The following is a 25025-nucleotide window of genomic DNA, read 5'->3' as shown; positions in this document are numbered from 1 at the left end:
GTTTTCCAAACTATTTTATAGGCTCGTCCTAAATTTTTCCTCTATTTAGCTTTAACATCAAACTGCAGATTCTTTACTGTTACCTTAAGACTTCACCAGCTTCTCTCAAGAGTCCTTGCTCGAAAAGTGATACCACACTCGCTGTACTTCACCACTGAATTGTTATATACCTAATCCACTCAGGCTTAAGCGCAGGAAGTTCTCACGGGTACTACTTATTCTGGGCTGGGTGTACCCCTAGTCTGGTGCTCTTGAAGAAATATATGTATGCTCATAAACTCACAAGGCACCCTTGAACAGAATCTTGCAATTCTTCCACTTTTTACATCAGAAAAGTCATCCTTGAGGCTGCTTCCTGTTCCTTGAGTTTTCCCTTGAGTTGTTGCTCTTCTGGGTGCAACTGGATGCAACCATTGCTCAAGTAACAACCATTAATCTCGCCCCTGGCAATTTTGGAGATACCACTTTGTGCTCTGGAGATGAGCACAAAGTGGTGTCAACACGGCTTCCTCTATGGTAGTACATTGCCTCCCTTCCTCTTCTACAATTCCTTGGAGCTGCTTGAAGATCTTGGGCATACCTTGGTGGTGTTTGCTTGTCTGGGATAACATCAATCTTGACAATGTAATAGCTCTTCCTTTGGTAGAGTACTACAGGTCTTACCAGACAGTTTTTGACAGCTTCATTTATCTTGGCCCCTGGCTTATCTTACTCTGCCCTATCTTACTCTGCCCAAGCATGCATAAGCTGCCCAAGACTGGTTCTTATCTATTTCTTCATTACAGAATCACCTACATAGCCCACCAACCAGGAAATTCAACAACTTGACAGGCTCTGCTCTAGTCACAGAGGACTTGGTTGAATACCAATCACTTGAACCAGGAAAGGTCCCTTTGGGAAAAAGCTCTACCACGACTGATTTGACAACATCTCCAAGGACCTCTGGTCAGTATTTTCCATTTCATAATTTATGCCTGGATATAATATGGTCCTATTTGTGATTGCATACGTTCTGTGAATTTATCCTGACCCTTGTGGTCTGCTCAGGGATATCATGCTGGGCTCTAGTGAGGTTCACTCTAGCCTCCAGGCATTTGATTCTGTGCAACCAGGACTATAAAGAGACCAGTTAAAGTATCACCCTGCCTGAGTCTTCAGTTTATAGTTGTGGTAGAGTGCTCCATTCATTGTATACATAAAAGGACAACCTCGCAAGGTGTTTACTCATATTAATTAATCTCTGGAAGCCCTCCATTGGTTGCATCCATGTGTATTTGAGGTCTGATGCTTGGCAAAATGCAAAGTGGCCTGCTCTCTGTTATGATTCTGTTCCATGACATGAATTGAATGTAAAGGCTGTTGATAACAGGTTAGCTTTGGCAGACCCTTGTGACTGGTCAAAGGGTTTTGCTCTGGGCCTTCAAATTAGATTGCTGCACACATGAGCTGACGAACTTTCAGCATTCTGGTAGAAACCACTCTTTCTACAACTGATATCCAGTCTGTATGACTCGAATAGTTGACATCTGCCTCAGTCCGGCAGCTGCCTCCTCCGTGTTGTGTTCCAATGGTTCATGTCAAGATAGGACACCAGAGTTCTTCACTGCCTAATGGAAGTTTCTAATACATAAAAAAATGTACAGTATTTCTGCATTGGGAGCTTGGTGTCTAAAGGATATCCTCCTCCCCCAGCTCTTGTATTTGAAATACATTTATATAATGTATTACAGTGGAACCTCAGTTTTCACGATTAATTCATTCCAGAAAGTCTGACAAAAACCAAATTGTATGAAAACTGAAGCAATACAGTGGACCCCCGCATAACGATCACCTCCGAATGCGACCAATTATGTAAGTGTATTTATGTAAGTGCGTTTGTACGTGTATGTTTGGGGGTCTGAAATGGACTAATCTACTTCACAATATTCCTTATGGGAACAAATTCGGTCAGTACTGGCACCTGAACATACTTCTGGAGTGAAAAAATATCGTTAACCGGGGGTCCACTGTATTTCCCATAAGAAATACGTAATGTAAATCCAATTAATCCATTCCAGATACCCAAAAATATTAAAAAAAATACATTTTATAGAGAACTATAGTTTTACATACAGAAATCAGTGAGAAATAAATATAAATGACTAATGAAATGGATAAATGAACATTTAACATCACTTTTACCTTTATTGAAGACGCTTGTTGGCATATGGAAGACGGCAAGGAGGGGAGTGGGAGGAGGAGTGGCTATTGTTTGGAAGGGGAATCCCCCTCCATAAAGACTTCAGGTATCAAGGCCCTATTGGGGGTTACTTCCCTTCTTTGTCTTTTACTGGCACTAGGACCAGCTTGAGAGTAACTGGACCCCTGCCGCACAAAAAATCTGTACAGAGAGGCCTGTTTCTGGCGTCTCTTTAAGATTTGCCTAAAATGGGACAAGGCATTGTCATTGAACATGTTGCGGATACGGATTGCAACAGCTTTGTTAGGGTGATATTTCTCCACAAAACTTTGTAACTCATTCCACTTTGTACACATGTCCTTAATCACTGAAGAAGGCACATTCTCCCCTCTCTTCCTCCTCCTCTGGAGCAATTTCCTCAGCTGCAATCACATTTGTACTTTGCTACTTTCCACTTTTCACTTTGCCACTTTTGTACTTTGCTACGAGTTCTTTCTTGAATTTTATAGTGTTTCTCGCCTTCTTTATCAAAGGGCTGGCACTCAGAACTTTCTTTGGCCCCCATGGTGGCTTATTTAGCAGTCACACTCAATAAACTAGAACCAAAAAATGACGAATTATTATGAAATGCTATCTGAATGCGTGGGGTAATGTTCACTTAATGAGAAACAATCCCGGACTGAGTCAGAACGCGTGGGATGCTTTGTGTGGGCACAGGCAGGCAGGCGCATTTGGTATGGACCATTGTCAACTCTACAACAACCGAGCGGATGTACGAAAACTGGGACAAGATTTAGGTGAAAAAAGTCATCGAAAACCAAATCCTATGAAAACCAGGGCATACGAAAACTGAGCTTCCACTGTACAGGAATAAGACACGAGGAAAAACACTGGAAAGTGAAGATTGGTGTATACTGCATATAAGTAGTCTTCATTGTTCCCTAGACAATGAAGTTTATGCATTCTCAAAATTAGAGGTATTTTGTGGAAACTTGAGGTCTACCTAAGACCAAAGGGGAAAACCCTCCCTATCCCTACTTATGTGCATCACTACTGGCCTCCATTGAAAGTTTCTTTATAACCCTAGATAAAATGACTTATTCTGTGCATGTTTTTATTCATTCCTTATTTCTCCTAACTTATACTTTTGTGTAATGGAAGACAATTTTTTTTTTTTTAGGGAGTAGAGTGCTTTAATAATAGTTATTTCTCCACAGATGGTTCCAGTGTCCAGAAATAAATTAAAAGCAGAAACAAAAATGGTTCCTTGACAACCATTTATGTATATTGCCAAGATGTCAAGGTTAGTCCTATGTTTTAAATTTTCTTGTATTACATTGTTGTGGATAAAAAATCTAAAGACAACCTAAGCACAATATTGCTCACATAGAATATACAGTATAATTGAGATCTAATAATTGTTTTTTTCTGTTTTTTACTTTGGTCCTCTAACTATATATATATATATATAGGGAATACCTATGATATTAAAATTGTTTCAAAGTTAATACTCCTCAGAGTAGGCCCATGCGAGGCAGGTCCAAATCACCTAATGTCCTAAGCCACTGGCCCAAGCTAGTCAGGTACAAGTCACATCCACTTAAGAAGGAAGGAGCACTACATCAGACCTATTAGCACAAGCTAGTCAGGTAACTCGCACCAGCCCACACCCACTCATATATTTATCTAACCTATTTTTAAAACTATACGATTTAGCTTCAGTGGAAATAAGTCGCATTGTTTGACTATATTGGGTTATCCTAGGTTATTTGTTTAATGTTTAGGTTTGAGGAGCAAGGGGCTAGTAACCCTTTCTCTTGTATAAATTACTAATTGTAAAATGAAGGAAAAGTTTTTTCTTTTTTTCAGGTCACCCTGCATGGATGGGAGATGGCCTGTGTGATAATAAAAAAGGCTCGAGGGAATATCCTGGGTTATATAAACATTATATAATCAGTGTGTACCTTCTAGACCACTGTAAAACATATTACAATTGTTTCAAGATGTAATACTCATTGTTTGACTATATTAGGTTTAAAATACATAGTGCACCTATTAGGTGAATTTCACTGTTTAGTATCATGAAATTGTAATAAATTTGGAATGAATAAGACATCTTCCAGGCAGTTGCACACACTGCTGGTAAGGAAGCTGATGGTGGAACACCAGGTCTTGGTTTTCTTGTTTACTTATGCTTGTTATGCAGTGTTACCTCATGATGTACTGCATGGATCCATCTGGTCTTAGATTTTTTTCAAATCATGAAGAGGTTGCACAAGGCCCAAACAGTTGAAGTCAAAAATATTAGCAGGTGGCATATTTGGAGGCACAAATAATTGTACTTACTATACATACTAGTACTGCAGACAGTCATCCCATGCGTACTAATACTTTGGACATGGTTAAAAGATTAAATCATGAGTGAGAAAGTAGGATTGGGGAGCAATTAGTTGGAATATTGTAGTCTAAAGGATCTACCTTTCATTTTACTGTTGAAATATATTGAAAAATGCTAATTTTGTCTTGTATTGACTCAAATTTCATGATCTCATCTTGTTTTCCCGATTCACTTATGACGAATCTTTTACAGTATAATACAGTGCAGTACAGATGTAGTTTACATGTAATATAACATTGGTAGGTACAAAATAGCCACTAATATGCAATGCATTTCTGGCAAACATCACATGTATATATTCTCTGAATAGGAGTGTAAACGAATGTTAGGCTCATCAACAATGTCATCGTGTAACCAACTCTGTTTATTTTGAGAATTTAGCATAGAGCCTCCAGTATGGAATTGTCTTTGTATTTACTTAGAAATTGTCATAATTAAACATGATAATGCTCTTGTTTTTTTTTTTTTTTTTAATCTTTAAGGTGCAGTAGTTGCAGTTGTGGTGCTAATGCTGTTGCGAGTGTAGGGAGTTATGTTGTACATCACCTATAGCTGTTGCACATTATTGTATGTACAAGTTCGTTAAAAATACAGTAACTTAAATAGGAATTAATTCTAATCTGTTTTATACAGATGGGTCCGTGGTGCAATTTGGGCTGCTGGTTCGTGTGTGGTTTGGTGCCCTGTGTGTGTGTGCCTCAGTGGTGGAGGTGCTTGGTGGGTGTGTGCCTGTGCTGTTGGCCTCATTACCATCACCCTGGGTTCTGGGTACACCACATGGACAGTCTTCAACAGTTTACTTCAACATGGTCCACAGTCTTATCCATTATTTGCACAGTAAGTTCTCTTGAGCCAAGAGAAATTGTTAAAGAGCATAAATGTTGATGAATTACACTGACAGATTCTTGCAAACCAAATATAAGCAGATCTAATAAAATCTATTCTTACCTGGTATATTGATCCCCCTCTCATGCATTTTAGGTAAAATTGGTCAGACAAGCCAAATTTAGTTAAACATTTGCAGCTCTGTTACCAAACATCATGTAGAAGGTCTTGTCATTGTTAAGAGTGAGTTCATTGGTGGTCATTTAGGTAAATATATCTTTATGGGCTCCTCATTAACAGTGTTATTGAAAGAATTTTGATTTGGGTGGGAGATTGCAAGCAGAACAGGTCTAAATTGTTGAGATGCATTTGGAAGATCATTGAGGTATATGAGGAAAAGCAGAGGGCTGAGAACACGACCTTGAGGCACCCTATGTCTATAGATCATGTTGACGAGGTTGCACTCTTTATGGAGACGTATTAGTGTTAGTTTTTAAGGTAAGACTTTAGATACAGAAGTACATGACCTCTTGATACCATAATGCTCTTCAAATTTATGCTTTCCTAAGATCTATAAAGAGGCCTAGTGGATATTAAATATTCTCAAGAGCTGCATAAAGGAAATCTAGCATTTTTATAATTGTATTGTTTGTTTTATATTTGGTCTGAAACCAAACTGGCAGAGGTTGGGTATATTGAGTGATGCTAGAAAAGAGTTTCACTTGTGGATTTATTTTTTTAATATTTTGGATAATAATGGTAAGTTAGATATAAGTCTATAGTTATTTACATCAGTTGGGTCTTCTTATATTTGGGGTAACCCCCTGCTATCTTAAGCACTGTCAGGAATGTATTGGTTTCTAATGATTTGTTGAACAATATTGCAATGGTGGATGAAAGCACATGAGCTACTCTTTTGAACAATAGCAGTGCTACTTGTTCTAAATTTTCTGACTTGTTTTTCAGCGAGTTAATTATCAGAGGGACCTCAGCAGTATTGATTGGAGTCAGATAAAAGGAGTTTGGAAAACTTCCAAGAAGGTAGTCACTCACTTAAGCATTGGCACTTGGAATTTTGCCTGTTAGACTTGATCCTCTGGTAGAGAAGAAATCATTTAATGAATTCGTTGTTTCAGCTGGCTGGATATGTGGTTCGTTGGGTTTGGTTAAAACATTTTTTATTTTGGTTCAACCTTGTCACCTTGAAGTGGACGGGCTTCAGCAGCAGAAGACCACTCTGAGTTCTACTCCTGTCAGCTAAGAACAGGAAACTGAGGCTACAGTAGGAACAGGCTTACCAAATTTGGACAGTTAAAGATTTAAAAAAGTCGCTTGATCTGATAAATTGTGATTTCTGCTGCAACATGCAGATGGCGGGGTCAGAATTTGGCATGAACTTTAGGGATGTGGTGGAATGAGAGACACAACATGAATGTGCAGCCAACAAATCTGCAGCAGCTGTGTAATGCTATTGTCAACATGAACCAGAATCTCTTAAGGAGTGTTTCCAGGACCTTGTTGAATCCATACAAAGAGGAGCCCAACCCAGTAATATAAGGGTGTACCCAATAAAGTGGCCACTAAGTGTATAACCAAGAATGATTGGCCATGGCTTAGGGTGTCCCAATATAATATCAGTTATGACAGCACTGTTGGATCTTGCATAATAATAAGACCACTACTGGATCATAATAACATCAAGGGTGACAGCACTGTTGGATCATACATAATATCAAGTATTACCTAGTAAAACCCATAAAACAGACCAGGGGGGTAGGGGGCATTACCCATTTTCAGGAAAATACAAAAAATATTTCTGTTAATTTGATCCTGAGTTCAAGTTGCTTCCAATTCTGAAACCAACTAAAATCACATCTATTTCAGTAGTATGTCTTCCATTCTCTAAGTTGATACCAAGAAAGTCAGTAAAATCATAAAAACATTCTAGAAAAGGCCTTAAATTTCCTATTTTAAAGTACATAAGATCATATGTTTGTTTTTTCCCATCATGTATTGCACAGGACAATTTTTTTACACATGGTGCACACACTGTACAGACCCATTCTCTCGTGTCTAGGCCAAATTTTACCGCTCTCGACTTATCTGAGGAATCTGAGCTCAAAATGTAGATCTATGTGAGTGACACTAGCATCAGTAACGTAACTCTACCTAAGAGACAGTGAAAGAGTTAAGGACTCCATTGCAATAGCTGGTTATTCAGACATCTGTTAGTATCATTGTAATGCTGCATCATTGCTAAACATTTCACTGTACAGGCCACCAAAATTAATATTGCTCTTGTGTTCACATTTAAAAAAAGTTACTGTTTCTTCTTAAATGATAGTCTTTTCTGTAGGAAGTGACACCAAATGTTCGAAATTTGATGTAAAACTTACAGAATTATGCAGGCACAAAGCAGTGTGGGTGCAAAATACGCATCTGTGGTTTCATCCTCTGTTCTGTTTCAAGCCACTGCCTTTGATCTATTCAACTAAATTTTAAGCTATTTCAAGAACGTAGATCTACATGACTTTTAATCAAAGGGCTAAGCAGGAATAGTGTTAATTTTTTCTGATCACTTATCCTTTACTGTTTTTTATATCGTCTCGTTCAGGACTTTCTCCGACTTTAGCCTAAATTACAATACTCACTTTTTCACACTAAAACCTAGGAAGCTTTACATATTTTTACATAATCATTAACTATCAACCTCATTGAAATCATCAATTTAATCTCATTATAAACTTTAGATGCTGTATGAAAGTTATGTCAGATTTTCTAACCTGTGTAGTGGCTTACTGTAATAATAGGTTGATAAATAACAACCATCTAGGTATGTAGTATTGTCCCAGTCATACAAGTGTGCAACAGAAATCTGTTTAACATTTTGTACTCTGGTAAGATTTTTTTTTTTTTTTCTTTCATTAGCTTGTAAGATCACGGTTAAATCTTATGAACTGCTTTACATGCTTTACTACACTTGTATTAACCCTTTCACTGTCGGTCCTGTAATATTACAGCTTGCAAGCCGGTGTTGGTCCCATAATAGAATGCCAAAATTCTAGTGGCTTCCAATCTTGTGGGAGAAAGCTGGTAGGCCTACATATGAGAGAATGGGTCTGAGTGGTCAGTGAGTGTAGTATAAAAAAAAAATCCTGCAGCACGCAGTGCTTAATGAGAAAAAAAGACTCCGACTGTGTTTTTGGTTTAAAGCACCGACTTTGTGTATGGTATTTATTGCTGTATTCTCATTTTCTTGGTCTCATATGATAAAATTGAAGATAGAGTACAGAAATAGAGGTTATTTTGAATGGTTTATGAACTAAAAGTACCTTGAAATTGAGCTCAAAGTAGCAGAAATGTTCAATTTTTGCTGATGTTCATGAGTAAACAAATTGTCACGCGTCCAATACATGTCAACTGGTGGGTCTAATATGCTTTCACAAATGTGCTGATATTATTCATACCACTTTTACAATAATGCAGTAGTCTGCGAACAGTAAATATTCTATTTTTTGTGTGAATAAAAATTCAAAATGGAAGGCAAGCATAATATGAGGGGCCTGGAGATATGACTGATGAATAGAGAAAATGTTATTTTAGTGCTAGGAATGTTTGTATTTTTATTTCTGGACCCTATTGAAAATTAGCCTTACTTGAATTGTGTATGAAATTGACACAATTACCAATTTCTGATCACATTATTGGATAGTCGAAATCAGTAAATGGGCGTTTTTTTTGTACTCGTTCGATAGAACAAATGAAATTCTAGCGAAGTAGCTATGAGTTTGGTCAACTGGAACAATGGAATTGGTTGAAAATAGGGAGAGCAAGTTTGTGAGCAGGGGTCACGACAGTGAAAGGGTTAGTGTATACATTTCCCTCTCCTTAACCGAGTCTATTTTAAATGGTTATCTCCTGCTTAACAAATGTTTACAATTAATTTACTCTAGTCTCCCCATCCCCTCTTTTTCATAGTATGGAAATATTCTGGGTGTCTTTGGAAGAAATAGTTTCTGAGCTCCAAACACTTGCATTACGAATGATTTGTAGGAATGCATTTCATTTGTAGTTGGGCCTTTATGGTACAACAGATTAATTGTACTGTATTTACATGCTCTTCTGCATGTACTATATTTAGATACTCCTCTGCACTTGGTGCTTTTCAAGAACTGCTTCACTAGTTTACTTCTTCTGTTACTCAGGTGCTTCAGCATTATGGAGCATGTTGTTGACAGAGGCCAGCCACATGCTGCCACTACAAATGAGATGGGAAGATCTTCTAAAGCTTGTGGCACAATAAGAATCCTGGGTGGAACGCGGCACCACAGAGCCAGTGGATTGGAACCCATTATGCAGGAGATGGTGGCCACTGCTAATTCCCTGCATTCCTGCTTGGTCTTGCCTTGGTACTCGCTTGTGTCTCCTGATAACCACTTTTCCCACCAGGTTTGTTGCTCTAGCCAAGTCTAGTGTTGGTATTAGTCACACCTCATTTATCTATGCTCTACAGAAACTGCTTTAACAAAATATATCACTGGCACCTACCTGTTGCCAATTAACCACCATTCCTTTTTTCATTCTGTTGAGATGATTTATATTCTCTACAACACTACTGTTTTTGTACATTATTTGGAATATCTGGCCTTAACAGAAAGAGGAGTGTAGAGGAGAGACAGAGAGAGAGAGAGAGAGAGAGAGAGAGATTCTGAGTGATGTTAAACGAGTGTGTAGGAACTTTTGAACCAAGTGAGAGAGTAATTGTGGTAGGGGACCTAAATGCTAAAGTAGGAGAAACATTTAAAGAGGGTGTGGTAGGTAAGTTTGGGGTGCCAAGTGTAAATGATAATGTGGTCCCTTTGAACTTTGTATAGAAAGGGGTTTGGTTATAGGTAATACATATTTTAAGAAAAAGAGGATAAATAAGTATACAAGATATGATGCAGGGCGTAATGACAGTACAGGTCCACATCCCTTTATCTGAAAAACTTGGGGCCAGTATTGTTTCGAATTTCAGAATTATTTGAAGTTCAGAAAGATTCTCAACGCCGCTAAAATGGCAGTGTGACCCAGCACTGAGATCACTGATGCTCCACACTCCACAAATAACCTTCGGTTTTCGGAACTTTTCCAATTTCAGAATTTCGGATAAAGGGTTGTGGACCTGTAGTTTTTGACTACGTATTGGATAAAAAAACTGTTGGGTAGACTTCAAGATATACATGTTTTTAGAGGGGCCACAGATATATCAATCACTTTTTAGTTGTAGCTACAGTGAGAGTAAAAGGTAGATGGTATACAAGGGAAATGGAAGCAGCAGGTAAGAGAGCAGTGAAGGTTTATAAGCTAGAGGAGGAGGCAGTTAGGGTAAGATATAAACAACTATTGGAGGATAGATGAGCTAGTGAGAGTATAGGCAATGGGGTTGAAAATGTATGGGGTAGGTTTAAGAATGTGGTGTTAGTGTTCAGCAGAAGTTTGTTGGTACAGGAAAGTGAGTGAGGGAGGGAAGAAGAGCAATTGGTGGAATGATGATGTAAAGAGGACAGAGTTGCAAGTACAGTGGACCCCCGGTATTCGATATTAATCCGTTCCTGAGAGCTCATCAAATACCGATAATATTGAAAACCAAATCAATTTTCCTCATAAGAAATAATGAAAATCAAATTAATCCGTGCAAGACACCCAAAAGTATGAAAAAAAAAATTTTACTACATGAAATATTAAGTTTAATGCAATAGAATAATTACAATAACAATAAAATAATTGACACTTACCTTTAATGAAGATCTGGTGATGATTGATGGGATGGAAGGAGGGGAGAGGTGTTAGTGTTTAGAAGGAGAATCCCCTTCCATTAGGACTTGAGGTAGCAAGTCCCTTTCCAGGGTTACTTCCCTTCTTCTTTTAATGCCACTAGGACCAGCTTGAGTCACTGGACCTCTGTCTTGCAACAAATCTGTCCATAGAGCTTTGTACCTCCCGTTCCTTTACGATTTGTCTAAAATGGGCCACAACATTGTCATTGTAATAGCTGTGTTAGGGTGATTTTCATCCATAAAGGTTTGCACTTCAACCCACTGTGCACACATTTCCTTAATTTTTGAAGTAGGCACAATGTATTCCACAACTGGTATAGGCTTCTCAGGGTTAACCCCAAACCCTTCAAAATCTTTCTTAATTTCCATACTAATTCTCACCCTTTTTACCACAGGGTTGGCACTAGAAGCTTTCTTGGGGCCCATGGTGACTTATTTTGCAGAAACAAGCACCAAACACAGTGATAACATGGATAATATGGAATGTATCGAATGTATCCTTAGATGCGCACACACTGGCTGGCTTGTAAACACTGGCACACAAGGGGCAGTTCAGGCCACATGTGGACAGGTCTCGTACGAATCGTATCAAATACCAGGTTTTCAATTGAATACCGAGGAAAATTTTTTGCGATATAATGCATCGAATACTGGTTTTATCGAATACCGATGCCATCGAATACCGGGGGTCCACTGTATGGGGGAAGTGCACGGGACAGTGGGTAGAATGAAAGGAGGTAAAGCAGCTGGGATTTATGGATAAAGATAGAAATGTTAAAAGCAGGTGGGGATATAGTTTTGGAGTGGTTAGTGCTTTTATTTAATAAATATATGGAAGAGGGTAGGGTACCTAGGGATTTGCAGAGAGTGTGCATAGTTCCTTTGTATAAAGGCAAAGGGGACAAAAGAGAATGCAAAAATTATAGGGGAATAAGTCTGTTGAGTATACCTGGTAAAGTGTATGGTAGTTATTATTGAAAGAATTTAGAGTAAGATGGAGAGTAGGATAGCAGATGAGCAAGGAGACTTTAGGAAGGGTAGAGGGTGTGTAGGCCAAGTGTTTACAGTGAAACATACAGGTGAACGGTATTTAGATAAGGGTAAGGAGGTTTTTGTGGCATTTATGGAATTGGAAAAGGCATATGACAGGGTGGATGGGGAGGCAATGTGGCAGATGTTGCAAATGTATAGAATAGGAGGTAGGTTATTGAAAGCAGTGAAAAAATTTTATGAGGGTAGTGAGGCACAGGTTAGAGTATGTAGGAGGAGATTTCCCAGTAAAAGTAAGCCTTAGACAGAGATGTGTGATGTCACTATGGTTGTTCAATATATTTACAAATGGGGTTGTAAGAGAAGTGAATGCTCAGGTGTTGGCAAGAGGTGTGGGGTTAAAAGATAAAGAATCTAACACAAAGTAGGAGCTGTCACAGTTGCTCTTTGCTGATGACACTGTGCTTTTGGGAGATTTTGAAGAGAAATTGCAGAGGTTGGTGGATAAGTTTGGTAGGGTATGTGATAGAAGAAAATTGAAAGCTATAGGAGAGAGTAAGGTGATGAGGATAACAAAAAAATTAGGTAACAAAAGACTGGCTATCAGATTGGGGGGAGAGAGTATGGATGAGGTGAATGTATTCAGATATTTAGGGTATAGTTATACCAATGCTCTTATGAGTGTGAAGCATGGGTGGTGCCTGTTGAAACAAGGAGAAGGCCGGAGGCAGTGGAGATGTTGAGTCTGAGGGCAATGTGTGGTGTGAATATAATGCAGAGAATTCATAGTTTGGAAATTAAGAGGTGTGGGATTACCAGAACTATTATCCAGAGGGCTGAGGAGGGGTTGTTGAGATGGTTTAGACATGTAGAGAGGATGAAACAAAATAGAAGGACTTCGAGAGTATATACATCTGTAGTGGAGGGAAGGCGGGGTAAAGGCCAGCCTAGGAAAGGTTGGAGGGAGGGGGTAAAGGAGGTTTTGTGTGCGAGGGGCTTGGACTTCCAGCAAGCATGTGCGAGTGTGTTAGATAGGAGTGAATGGAGACAAATGGGTTTTAGGACTTGACGTACTGTTGGAGTGTGAGCAGGGTAATATATATGAAGGGATTCAGGGAAACCAGCAGGCTGGATTTGAGTCCTGGAGATAGAAAGTACAGTGCCTGCACTCTGAAGGAGGGGTGTTAATGTTACAGTTTTATAACTGCAGTGTAAGCACACCTCTGGCAAGACAGTGGTGGAGTGAATGTTGGTGAAAGTTTTTCTTTTTTGGGCCACCCTATATTGGTGGGAAATGGCTGATGTGTTAAAAAAAAAATTCTCACCTAACAATTCCAGATAAATGAGGTTTGATAAGATGCAGTACATACTGCTTAAAAATATATTTCATCAATAAAGGAAAATTTATGATGTATGCAGACTTGCCTGATTATTTTGGCATAATGTTTTCTAGATTCAATTATGGTCTTCAGATCCTCAGACAAATGAATTCCATTCCTATTATTTTCTGTATTTTTAGACTAGATGGTACTTGCTCATATGTAGTTCCTTTACCAGTAAAAATTAAGAGAGCAGAGTTGTGCTCTAGAGCAGTACATAGTGTAATTTTAACGTAAATTCAGGTTACTCAAGCTATGTACTGTATACGTTAAAATGAAGGATTCCCAAAGAACCCACTGGACTTGGTAGCATACTCTGTTCTGTATACTGTGCTTTTTTTTTTTTTAACCTCTAAGGCCATCTGTAGGGTGAGCCAAAGAAGAAAGCACATTCACCATCATTCATTCAATTGCTGTCTTTTCAGAAGTGTCCTGATATCACAATTCAGGTTACCTTTTGATGGTACCATCCCCACCCCTTCTTCAGAGTGTAGGCACTGCCCCTTGCTGTCTTTAGGACTCGGGGTCCGGCTAAGAAGTTTTCCCTAATCCCTTCGTGAGCATTACCTTGCTTGCACTCCAATAGCATGTTCATTAAAAAACTCTTACCTCCATTCACTCTTAACTAACACTCACACAAGCCTGCTGGATGCTCAGTCACTTTAAACTTAAAGCCTCTTTTACTTGCTCCTCCAATTATTCTTGGAATGACCCCAGCCTCTCCTACCTCTAACCCCTAGATTTATACATTGTCTTTGTCAGCCTATCCCTGTCTGTCCTCTTTACATGCCTAAACCACCTCAGTGACTCCTTAATGTCTCCACATCACTTTTAATTTCTATGCTCTATATTCTTTGCATGATATTCACACCACACATTGCTCTTACATATGACATCTTGACTGTCTCTAACCTCCTTGCTGCAGTGTTTGAAAACAGTGCCTCATACCTTTATAAAAGTGTTGGTACCACTATACTTTAGTACATTCCCTTTTATTTTTTGCATCCATAAACCTTTTTGCAGATGTTCAACACACTACCCATCTTCTTTCCTTCATCTTTTGTATGGTTCACCTTGTCTTTCATAGACCCATCTGCTGACATGTACACTCCCATATATCTAAATACATCAACTTCCTCCATACTCCCTCCCTCAGAAATTTGATATTCCATCTATCATTGCCTAGACTTTTTGTTAATCTCATCACCTTGCTTTTTTCTACAAGAAAGGGGAAGGGATGGTGTGTTCAGGCATCCATGGAAAAAAAAGCTTCTCTGTGGAGGCAAAAAGGGAACTGTACCTAAGTATAATGGTACTAACACTTTGTGAGTATCATTAATGAATTTTAACCCTTTGACTGTTTCGGTCGTATATATACGTCTTATGAGGTACCGTGTTTGATGTATATATACTCATAAATTCTAGCGGCTTCATATCAAGCAGGAGAAAGCTGGTAGGCGCACATGTGAGAGAATAGGTCTGTATAGTCAGTGTGAACCATATAAAAAAATCCTGGAGCACGCAGTGCATAATGAGAAAAAAAAAACTCGACCATTTTTTTAATTAAAATGCTGACTTTGTGGTCTATTTTCGTATAGTATTTATGGTTGTATTCTCATTTTGTTGGTCTCATTTGATAGAATGGAAAACATATTATAGAAATAGAGGTGATTTTGATTGGTTTTACTATAAAAAGAACCTGGAAATGGAGCTCAAAGTAGGGGAATGTTTGATTTTTGCCGATGTTCAAAAGTAGACAAATGATGTCATTGTCCAATAAATGTCCAACTAGCCATTCTAATATGCAGTCATGAATGGGTTAACATTATTTGTACAATTATTACAATATTGCAGTAGTCTGCATAACAGTAAATCTTCTATTTTTTGTTTGAATAAAAATTCAAAATAGAAAGCAGGAGTAATATCAGAGGGGCCTGGAGATGTGACTGATGAACAAAGAAAATGTTATTTTAGAGCCAGGGATGTCTGCATTGTTCATTCTGGACCTTATTTTGAAATTATTTTGCAAATTTCTGATCACGTTATTGGGTAGTTGAAATCAGTAAATGGGCAGTTTCTTGTACTCAGTCGATAGAAAAAAATTGAGTTCTAAAGAAATAGCTATGAGTTTGGTCGACTGGAACAACGGAATTAGCTGAAAATAGGGCTCAAAGTGGGTGAAATTGCCAATTTGTAAATATCGCTGAGGTCACTAACTTCACGAAAGCGTAATTCTGTCAGTTTTCCATCAAATTTCGTTTTTTTTTTTTTTTTGGTGTCATTACATTTGGGAAAAGATTTTCTATCATTTCATAAGAAAAAATAATTTTTTTTTTCTTTTCTTTTCGAAATTTTGTGACACCAGAAGACACCTCAGGATTGGGGGTTGTGGCAGTCAAGAGGTTAAAAGTTAAAGCAAGGAGACCTGAAGCAGTCGAGATATTATTTATCTTTGAGAGCAATATTATGCAGATAATTTGGGACATAGAGGTTTGAAGACTGTTTGGGGTCACTAGAAGTGTAATTCAGAGAGCTGAGGAAGGGTTGTTGAAGTGGTTTGGGCATTTAGAAAGTATTGAGCAGAATAGGATAGAACAAAATAGAATGACTTCAAGAGTGTATAAATCTGTAGTGGGGGGAAGGTGGGGTAGGGGTTGGCCTAGGAAAGGTTTACCTGGAGTTTACCTGGAGAGAGTTTCGGGGGTCAACGCCCCCGCGGCCCGGTCTGTGACCAGGCCTCCTGGTGGATCAGCGCCTGATCAACCAGGCTGTTGCTGCTGGCTGCACGCAAACCAACGTACGAGCCACAGCCCGGCTGATCAGGAACTGTCTTTAGGTGTTTGTCCAGTGCCAGCTTGAAGACTGCCAGGGGTCTGTTGGTAATCCCCCTTATGTGTGCTGGGAGGCAGTTGAACAGTCTCGGGCCCCTGACACTTATTGTATGGTCTCTTAACGTGCTAGTGACACCCCTGCTTTTCATTGGGGGGATGGTGCATCGTCTGCCAAGTCTTTTGCTTTCGTAGTGAGTGATTTTCGTGTGCAAGTTTGGTACTAGTCCCTCTAGGATTTTCCAGGTGTATATAATCATGTATCTCTCCCTCCTGCGTTCCAGGGAATACAGGTTTAGAAACCTCAAGCGCTCCCAGTAATTGAGGTGTTTTATCTCCGTTATGCGCGCCGTGAAAGTTCTCTGTACATTTTCTAGGTCGGCAATTTCACCTGCCTTGAAAGGTGCTGTTAGAGTGCAGCAATATTCCAGCCTAGATAGAACAAGTGACCTGAAGAGTGTCATCATGGGCTTGGCCTCCCTAGTTTTGAAGGTTCTCATTATCCATCCTGTCATTTTTCTAGCAGATGCGATTGATACAATGTTATGGTCCTTGAAGGTGAGATCCTCCGACATAATCACTCCTAGGTCTTTGATGTTGGTGTTTCGCTCTATTTTGTGGCCAGAATTTGTTTTGTACTCTGATGAAGATTTAATTTCCTCATGTTTACCATATCTGAGTAATTGAAATTTCTCATCGTTGAACTTCATATTGTTTTCTGCAGCCCACTGAAAGATTTGGTTGATGTCCGCCTGGAGCCTTGCAGTGTCTGCAATGGAAGACACTGTCATGCAGATTCGGGTGTCATCTGCAAAGGAAGACACGGTGCTGTGGCTGACATCCTTGTCTATGTCGGATATGAGGATGAGGAACAAGATGGGAGCTAGTACTGTGCCTTGTGGGACAGAGCTTGTCACCGTAGCTGCCTCGGACTTTACTCTGTTGACGACTACTCTCTGTGTTCTGTTAGTGAGGAAATTATAGATCCATCGACCGACTTTTCCTGTTATTCCTTTAGCGCGCATTTTGTGCGCTATTACGCCATGGTCACACTTGTCGAAGGCTTTTGCAAAGTCTGTATATATTACATCTGCATTCTTTTTGTCTTCTAGTGCATTTAGGACCTTGTCGTAGTGATCCAGTAGTTGAGACAGACAGGAGCGACCTGTTCTAAACCCATGTTGCCCTGGGTTGTGTAACTGATGGGTTTCTAGATGGGTGATGATCTTGCTTCTTAGGACCCTTTCAAAGATTTTTATGATATGGGATGTTAGTGCTATTGGTCTGTAGTTCTTTGCTGTTGCTTTACTGCCCCCTTTGTGGAGTGGGGCTATGTCTGTTGTTTTTAGTAACTGAGGGACGACCCCCGTGTCCATGCTCCCTCTCCATAGGATGGAAAAGGCTCGTGATAGGGGCTTCTTGCAGTTCTTGATGAACACAGAGTTCCATGAGTCTGGCCCTGGGGCAGAGTGCATGGGCATGTCATTTATCGCCTGTTCGAAGTCATTTGGCGTCAGGATAACATCGGATAGGCTTGTGTTAGTCAAATTTTGTGGCTCTCTCATAAAAAATTCATTTTGGTCTTCGACTCTCAGTCTGGTTAGCGGCTTGCTAAAAACTGAGTCATATTGGGACTTGAGTAGCTCACTCATTTCCTTGCTGTCATCTGTGTAGGACCCATCTTGTTTAAGTAGGGGCCCAATACTGGACGTTGTTCTCGATTTTGATTTGGCATAGGAGAAGAAATACTTTGGGTTTCTTTCGGAGGGAAGGGGTAAAGGAGGGTTTGTATGCAAGGGGCTTGGACTTCCAGCTAGCGTGCATGAGTGTGTTATATAGGAGCAAATGGAGACAAATAGTTTTTAGGACTTGACATGCTGTTGGAGTGTAAGTGAGGTAACATTTATGAAGGGATTCAGGGAAATCGGCAGGCCGGACTTGATTCCTGGAGATGGGAAGTAGAGGGTTGGCACTCTGAAGGAGGGGTGTTAATGTTGCAGTTTTGTAACTGTAAGGTAAGCATGCCTCTGGCAAGACAGTGATGGAGTGAATCATGATTGAAAGTTTTTCTTTTTCGAACCACCCTGCCTTGGTGGGAAATGGCCGATGTGTTAATAATAAAAAAAGGATAACTAAGAGGGTACTGTATATAAACCTGGATTGGTAGGGAGAAGAGATACAAACATATTTAGTCATTTAGAAGTTTATCAGGAAAAGACTGATGGAGTACCTAGAAAGGAATGAGCTTGCACACGATAACCAGCACAGTTTCAGGGAGAGGAAATTCTGTGTCACAAACCTACTTGAGTTTTATAAGTAAGACAGAGAGAGAGAGAAAAAGAGAGAGAGAGAGAGAGAGGGGTGGATAGACTGCATTATCTTGGACTGTAAGAAGGCTTTCAACACAGTTCTGCACAAAATATTACTACAAAAGCAAGAGGAGCACTCAGGAATAACTTGACAACACTAGAGGAAAGAAAGGGTGGGAGGCATGATAACAACATATAAAATACTGATATAAATTGACATAGTGGATAGGGACAGGATGTTTCAGAGATGAGACACAGCAGCAAGGTAGTCATAAAAGGTGTTGAAGGGAGGGAGTAAAGGAGGCTTTGAGTAACAGGGGCCTGAACATATAAAAAGTGATGCGAGTCTGGAATGCAAGAAAGGGATTTTATGGCTTAATGTTCTGTTGCAGTATGAGCAAAGTAATATTTATGAGGGGATTCAGGGAAAGTGGTTAGCCAAACTTGTCCTGGCTGTTGGAAGTATGTTGCTTGCACTCTAAAGGAGTGAGGATGTTGCAGTTCAGAGGGGTCATCTGGCAATAGAGAGTTTAATTCAATGATAATTTTTTTTTGTCACCATACTTCAATGAGAAACAGCAGGATTTGCATTTATTTATAGTCATCCAGGTAGATATCTGAGTGTTATTGAGAGAGTTGAGATTTGGGTGGGAGATGACAAAAGTTGTATTGTCTGCAAACAGAACAGGTCTAAGCTTTTTAGGTGCACTTGGAAGATCATTGATGTATACAAGGAAAAGCAGAGGGCTGTGAACTCTGCCCTGTGGGGCCCCCTGTGTCAATAGTTCATGTTGTTAAGGTCATGCCCTGAATGGAGACATACTTATGTCTGTTGTTATGGTAGGAATTTATATATGCACGTGCATGATTCTTCTTCTCTTTTTTAGTAAATGTCTACAGGAGAAGGGGTTACTAGCCCATTGCTCCCAGCATTTTAGTCGCCTCATACGACACGCATGGCTTATGGAGGAAAGATTCTTTTCCACTTCCCCATGGACAATAGAAGAAATAAAGAAGAACAAGAGCTATTTAGAAAAAGGAGAAAAACCTAGATGTATGTATATATATATATATGCATGTGTGTGTCTGTGAAGTGTGACCAAAGTGTAGGTAGGAGTAGCAAGATATCCCTGTTATCTAGCGTGTTTATGAGACAAAAAGAAACCAGCAATCCTACCATCACGCAAAACAGTTACAGGTTTCTGTTTCACAGTCATCTGGCAGGACGGTAGTACTTCCCTGGGTGGTTGCTGTCTACCAACCTACTACCTGCACTCTGAAGGAGGGGTGTTAATGTTGCAGTTTAAAAACTGTAGTGTAAAGCACCCTTCTGGCAAGACAGTGATGGAGTGAATGATGGTGAAAGTTTTTCTTTTTCGGGCCACCCTGCCTTGGTGGGAATCGGCCAGTGTGATAATAAAAATAAAAATAAGTGCATGATCTCTGATACCATAATGTTTAAGTTTATGGTGCAGAATGCTGTGGCCTACTGTGTCAAAAGCTTTCCTAAAGTCAATAAGGAGGTGTAGTGGGTATTCATTATTTTTAAGAGCTGCATAAATGAAGTCTAGCATTTTTATAATTGCATCATTTGTGCTTTTATTTGGCTAGAAACTAAACTGTCTCAAAGGTTGAGTATATTGAGTGATGCTAGGAAAGAGTATACTCTCATGTGAATTAATTTTTTGAAAATTTTGGATAACAAAAGTAGGCTAGATATTGGTCCATAGTTATTTACATCTGTTGGGGTAACCCATGCTATCTTTAATATTATTGAGGAAAGTGTTGGTTTCTAATGGCTTGTTGAGCAATACTGTAATGGTGGGGTGAAAGTACATTAGCTGCTCTGGGTCTAGATGTAACTTACTGCACAGAATAAGGTAAAAAAAATTAGTTAAGCAAATACAAACAATACAATACACAATAATACACAGTGATCTAGTAAATGGAATATAAAAATAACAAAAGAATTTATCTATAACAAAGTGTAAAGAATAAAGGAATTAATCAATAACAAATAAGGGGAAGGAATGGCACTATTAATTGCACAGCAGTAAGATGGAAGATGTATGGCACTGTAAATGTCTGTGGGCTATTTAGTCTTGCTCAAACCTCTGTCTAAGGAAGTTTCTAGATCTTGTTTGTTAGTTATTTCATACATGTGACCTGTGGCTGATTTTTTTACAACCTCGGGCAAGACTGATGAATGTTGTCATTTTCACGTTTAATTTTTGTAGCCTATACAGTAGGGTCTGTCACTTTTTTTGTTGTACTTGTGTACAAACACTATTATTTATTGTGATGGAAGATCTAATTAGGTATTTTATCTATCATATAAATGAAATCTTAGTATTACACTTCTTTAAAGACTCAAGTTGCCTAACAAATGGTCCTCCTTAATATCACTAATTTCTAGGTTAACCTGCAGATCATCTTTGATCAGTTATAGTGTGGTTTATGAGCAAAAACTTGGATTAATGTCTCGAGGCAGACAAGAACTTTACAATTACAGAATCTAGTATCCATTTGATATTTCCAGGCAGGTACATCATTTATCTATTAATAGCAGTTGACTGAACTTCCTTGTGGTCTTCATTCATTTTTACTTTTGCTCAAGCTCGTGGATCTTTTTGGCTTGAGCTAATTGGGCGAGTTCAAGGTCAGCAGTCTTTTTACAAGAATGTTCTGTAATGATCAAAGCTTATTGTTTTCTTGTTGAATGCACAGTAGGTTACGTGACAGAATTGATGAGCTTTTTTGCACCATGAGGACCTCAGCAATTCTTGGGTACTTGGTTGAAATTTTGTTGAAGCCATGGAAGGACGAGTAAAAATCTTGAAGTAGGTTGGTCATATTTGTTGTTTCATAAGCCACTAAACCATCCATGAGGGAAGGTGCTAGGGTGAAACTTTCCTCACCTAGGTTCCTTTGAGTCTTGTTACGTGTGCTTCTTCTACTGCATTTTCCTCTGCTCATAAGAACATTGCCTCTAGGGGCTGATAAATTAAGGAGCCGACTGATAATACATGTAAATAAAAATAGTTTTATCTTCATTTTTCTTGTAAATACATTTCCCTATGCTAATTGTAATTTTTTTTTTCTTTTAGCAATTTGCAGTTTATTTTCCTTTGTGGATAGTTAGCAAGGTTAGTCCAGCACTTGTGGCAAAAAATTAAACAAAATTAGGTAACAATTTACTATGATCAATTAAAAGCAACTAGGCAACTATAGATACTAAATTTATTGGCCATAATCCTCAGGTGTGTAAAATGGCTACAATGGGAAATTATAAGTGCTTAACAAATTTATAGTGTTAGAAATCCTTTCTGAATAATGTTTATTAATCAGAAGACGAGTAATTATGGGTCCTGCACCCAGGCTCATGATCTTGGTCTTAACACTACCATCATTCTCCTTTGTACAAACATTGTATCATCCTGTTATAAATTTATCATTATCATCATCATGGTCACCACTGGTTGAAGTAACACAACCAGGTAACCCAGCAGTAGCACAAGTTTGTGTACACCCACCAAATGAAGCCTCTCTTGCTTCTTCTTTCTTGTATCTAAATTTTATTAACTTTGTGCTTTATTTGCATAGTGAATTTTATGATTTTTTTTTCTAACTCCTTCATCCTGTGAAATTAACATTAGAATGAAATTACACGTAACAGGTAATTTTGATTTTATCTCGAAATTGTTTATAATTTTTTTCCTTCAGATCAAGGATGTATTGGAAGAAATGCTTATGAGTATGTGTCATAGAGTTCAGGAATCGGGCAGCATCACATATATTGCATCTGGTGTTATTCAAATCTACGTACAACACTACCGTCAGTACCACCGAGCACTCAGAAAAGTACGTACTTGATTGCAGTTCATTCTGTATGTTTGTTTTTCGACCATCATGATTTACACCAAGAAAAATGGATAAATAATTGGTAATAGTAAAGGCAAACTCAGCATCTTAACTTTGATAGACTTGGCCTTTGAATACTGTGAAAGTAAGAATGATCTTTTGATATTATTGCACTGATTTATGAGTTTTTATAATTTAAACATACACATAAATACAGTGCCCTATTTTTTAAAACTTTTTTTTTTTTTAACCACATAAAAGATGCTAGCGTTAACCTTACTAGGTGAAACACTTTGATTTATAGATGTAAACTAAGAGAAGTCATTGTGTTTATTATGGCACGTTTGATTCACTCCAGTAAAAAGTGTTGGATTATAGTCAACACTTTAGTACACTTGTCTCGTTTACATGCACAATAATTTCAATTTATGTACAGTGACAGTTAGATTAGGTAGCTTGTCTCACATTAGGCATTTGAAGGGGGGGGGGGGGTGCCTTGATGATGTGCTCTTAATCCAAGGAATTGGATCTAATATCTTTAAATCATGTCCGATTGCCTCCCATTGAGAGGTGTTTACAAAGTAGAAGTGATACAAGGAGGGAGAAGTATATGGAGAGAAAACAAGATTAAGAGAGTGGTGAAGGAATGTAAAAGGAGAGCAAATGAGAGAGTGGGTGAGCTGCTATCAACAAATTTTGTTGATTAAGAAAAAGTCTTGGAGTGCGATTAATAAGCTGAGAAAGCCTAGGGAATGAATGGATTTGACAGTTAAAAATAGGAGAGGAGAATTATTAGATAGAGAGTTAGAGGTATCAGGAAGATGGAAGGAATATTTTGAGAAACTGTTAAATATTGATGAAGATAGGGAAGTTGTGATTTTGTTCATTGGGCAGGGAGGTATGACATCTTGTAGGAGTGAGGAAGAGCCAGTTGTGAGTGTGGGGAAGGTGTATGAGGCAGTGGGTAAAATGAAAGTGGGTAAAGCAGCTTGGATTGAAGGGATCAAGACCGAAATGTTTAAAGCAGGTGGGGATATAGTTTTGGAGTGCTTGGTGCTTTTATTTAATAGATGTATGGAAGAGGGCAAGGTACCTAGGGATTGGCAGAGAGCATGCATAGTAAAGGGGATAAAAGAGTGTAAAAATTAAAGGGGAATAAGCCAGTTGAGTGTAACTGGTAAAGTGTGTACTAGTTATTATTCAAATAATTATAAGTATTTTTTTTTTTAACATGTTGGTTGCTTCCCACCAAGGCAGGGTGGCCCAAAAAGAAAGAAAAAACTTTAATCATTCAACACTTTCACCGTCACTCATACATAATCACTGTTTTTGCAGAGGCGCTCAGATACGACAGTTTAGACGTCCCTCCAAACTGCCAACATACCAAACCCCTCCTTTAAAGTGCAGGCATTGTACTTCCCATTTCCAGGACTCAAGTCCAGCTAACTGGTTTCCCTGAATCCTTTCACAAAATATTACCCTGATAACATTCCAGCAGCTCGTCAGGTCCCAAAAACCATTTGTCTCCATTCACTACTATCTAACACGCTCACGCACGCTTGCTGGAAGTCCAAGCCCCTTTGCCCACAAAGCATCCTTTACCCCTTCCCTCCAACCTTTTCGGGGACGACCCCTACCCCGCCTTCCTTCCCCAATAGAATTATACGCTCTCCGGGTCATTCTACTTTGTTCCATCCTCTCTAAATGACTAAACCACCTCAACAGCCCCTCTCCAGCCCTCCAGCCTTTTAGTAACCCCACACCTCCTAATTTCCACACTCCGAATTCTCTGCATAATATTTACACCACACATTGCCCTTAGATATGACATCTCCACTACCTCCAGCCACCTCCTCGCTGCAGTATTTACAACCCATGCTTCACGCCCATATAAGTGTTGGTACCACTATACTCATCGTACATTCCCTTCATTGCCTCCATGGACAATGTTCTTTGTCTCCACACATACCTCAGTGCACCACTCATCTTTTTTTTCTTCATCAGTTCTATAGTTTACCTCATCCTTCATAAACCCATCTGCTGACAAGTCAACTCCCAAATACCTAAAAATATTCACTTCTTCCATACTCCCTCCAATGTAATATCCAGTTTTTCTTTATCTAAATCGTTTGATACCCTCATCACCTTATTCTTATCTATATTCACTTTCAACTTTCTACCTTTACACACCCTCCCAAACTCGTCCACTAACCTTTGCAACTTTTCTTTAGAATCCCCAAAAAGCACAGTATCATCAGCAAAAAGTAACTGTCAACTCCTTTTTTTTGTATTTGATTCCCCATAATTTAATCCCACCCCTCTCCCCAACACCCTAGCATTTACTTCTTTTACAACCCCTACCTATAATTATGTTAAATAACCATGATGCCATCACACATCCCTGTGTAAGACCTACTTTTACTGGGAGGTAATCTCC

General features: G+C 39.0%; 1 protein-coding gene across 2 annotated transcripts in view; it reads left to right on the top strand.

Annotated features, from left to right (window-relative positions):
* The window catches only part of LOC128688584 (uncharacterized), a 69856-nt gene that overhangs the window by 2728 nt on the left and 42103 nt on the right, over positions 1-25025 (top strand). The window contains exons 2-6 of one of the 2 annotated variants that reach the window (XM_070084722.1): positions 786-945; positions 3397-3482; positions 5211-5414; positions 9608-9851; positions 22451-22588. In XM_070084722.1, coding sequence (XP_069940823.1) covers positions 3460-3482; positions 5211-5414; positions 9608-9851; positions 22451-22588 — 609 coding nt within the window. In that variant the 5' untranslated portion in view covers positions 786-945; positions 3397-3459. The remainder of the gene's footprint in view (positions 1-785; positions 946-3396; positions 3483-5210; positions 5415-9607; positions 9852-22450; positions 22589-25025) is intronic. The other variant, XM_070084723.1, reaches the window with a different exon arrangement.

This window comes from Cherax quadricarinatus, chromosome 13 (genome assembly GCF_038502225.1).
Source record: "Cherax quadricarinatus isolate ZL_2023a chromosome 13, ASM3850222v1, whole genome shotgun sequence".
Lineage (NCBI taxonomy): Eukaryota > Metazoa > Arthropoda > Malacostraca > Decapoda > Parastacidae > Cherax > Cherax quadricarinatus.
The sequence above is the reverse complement of the archived record's forward strand: the minus strand, read 5'-3'. Positions and strand labels throughout refer to the sequence as shown.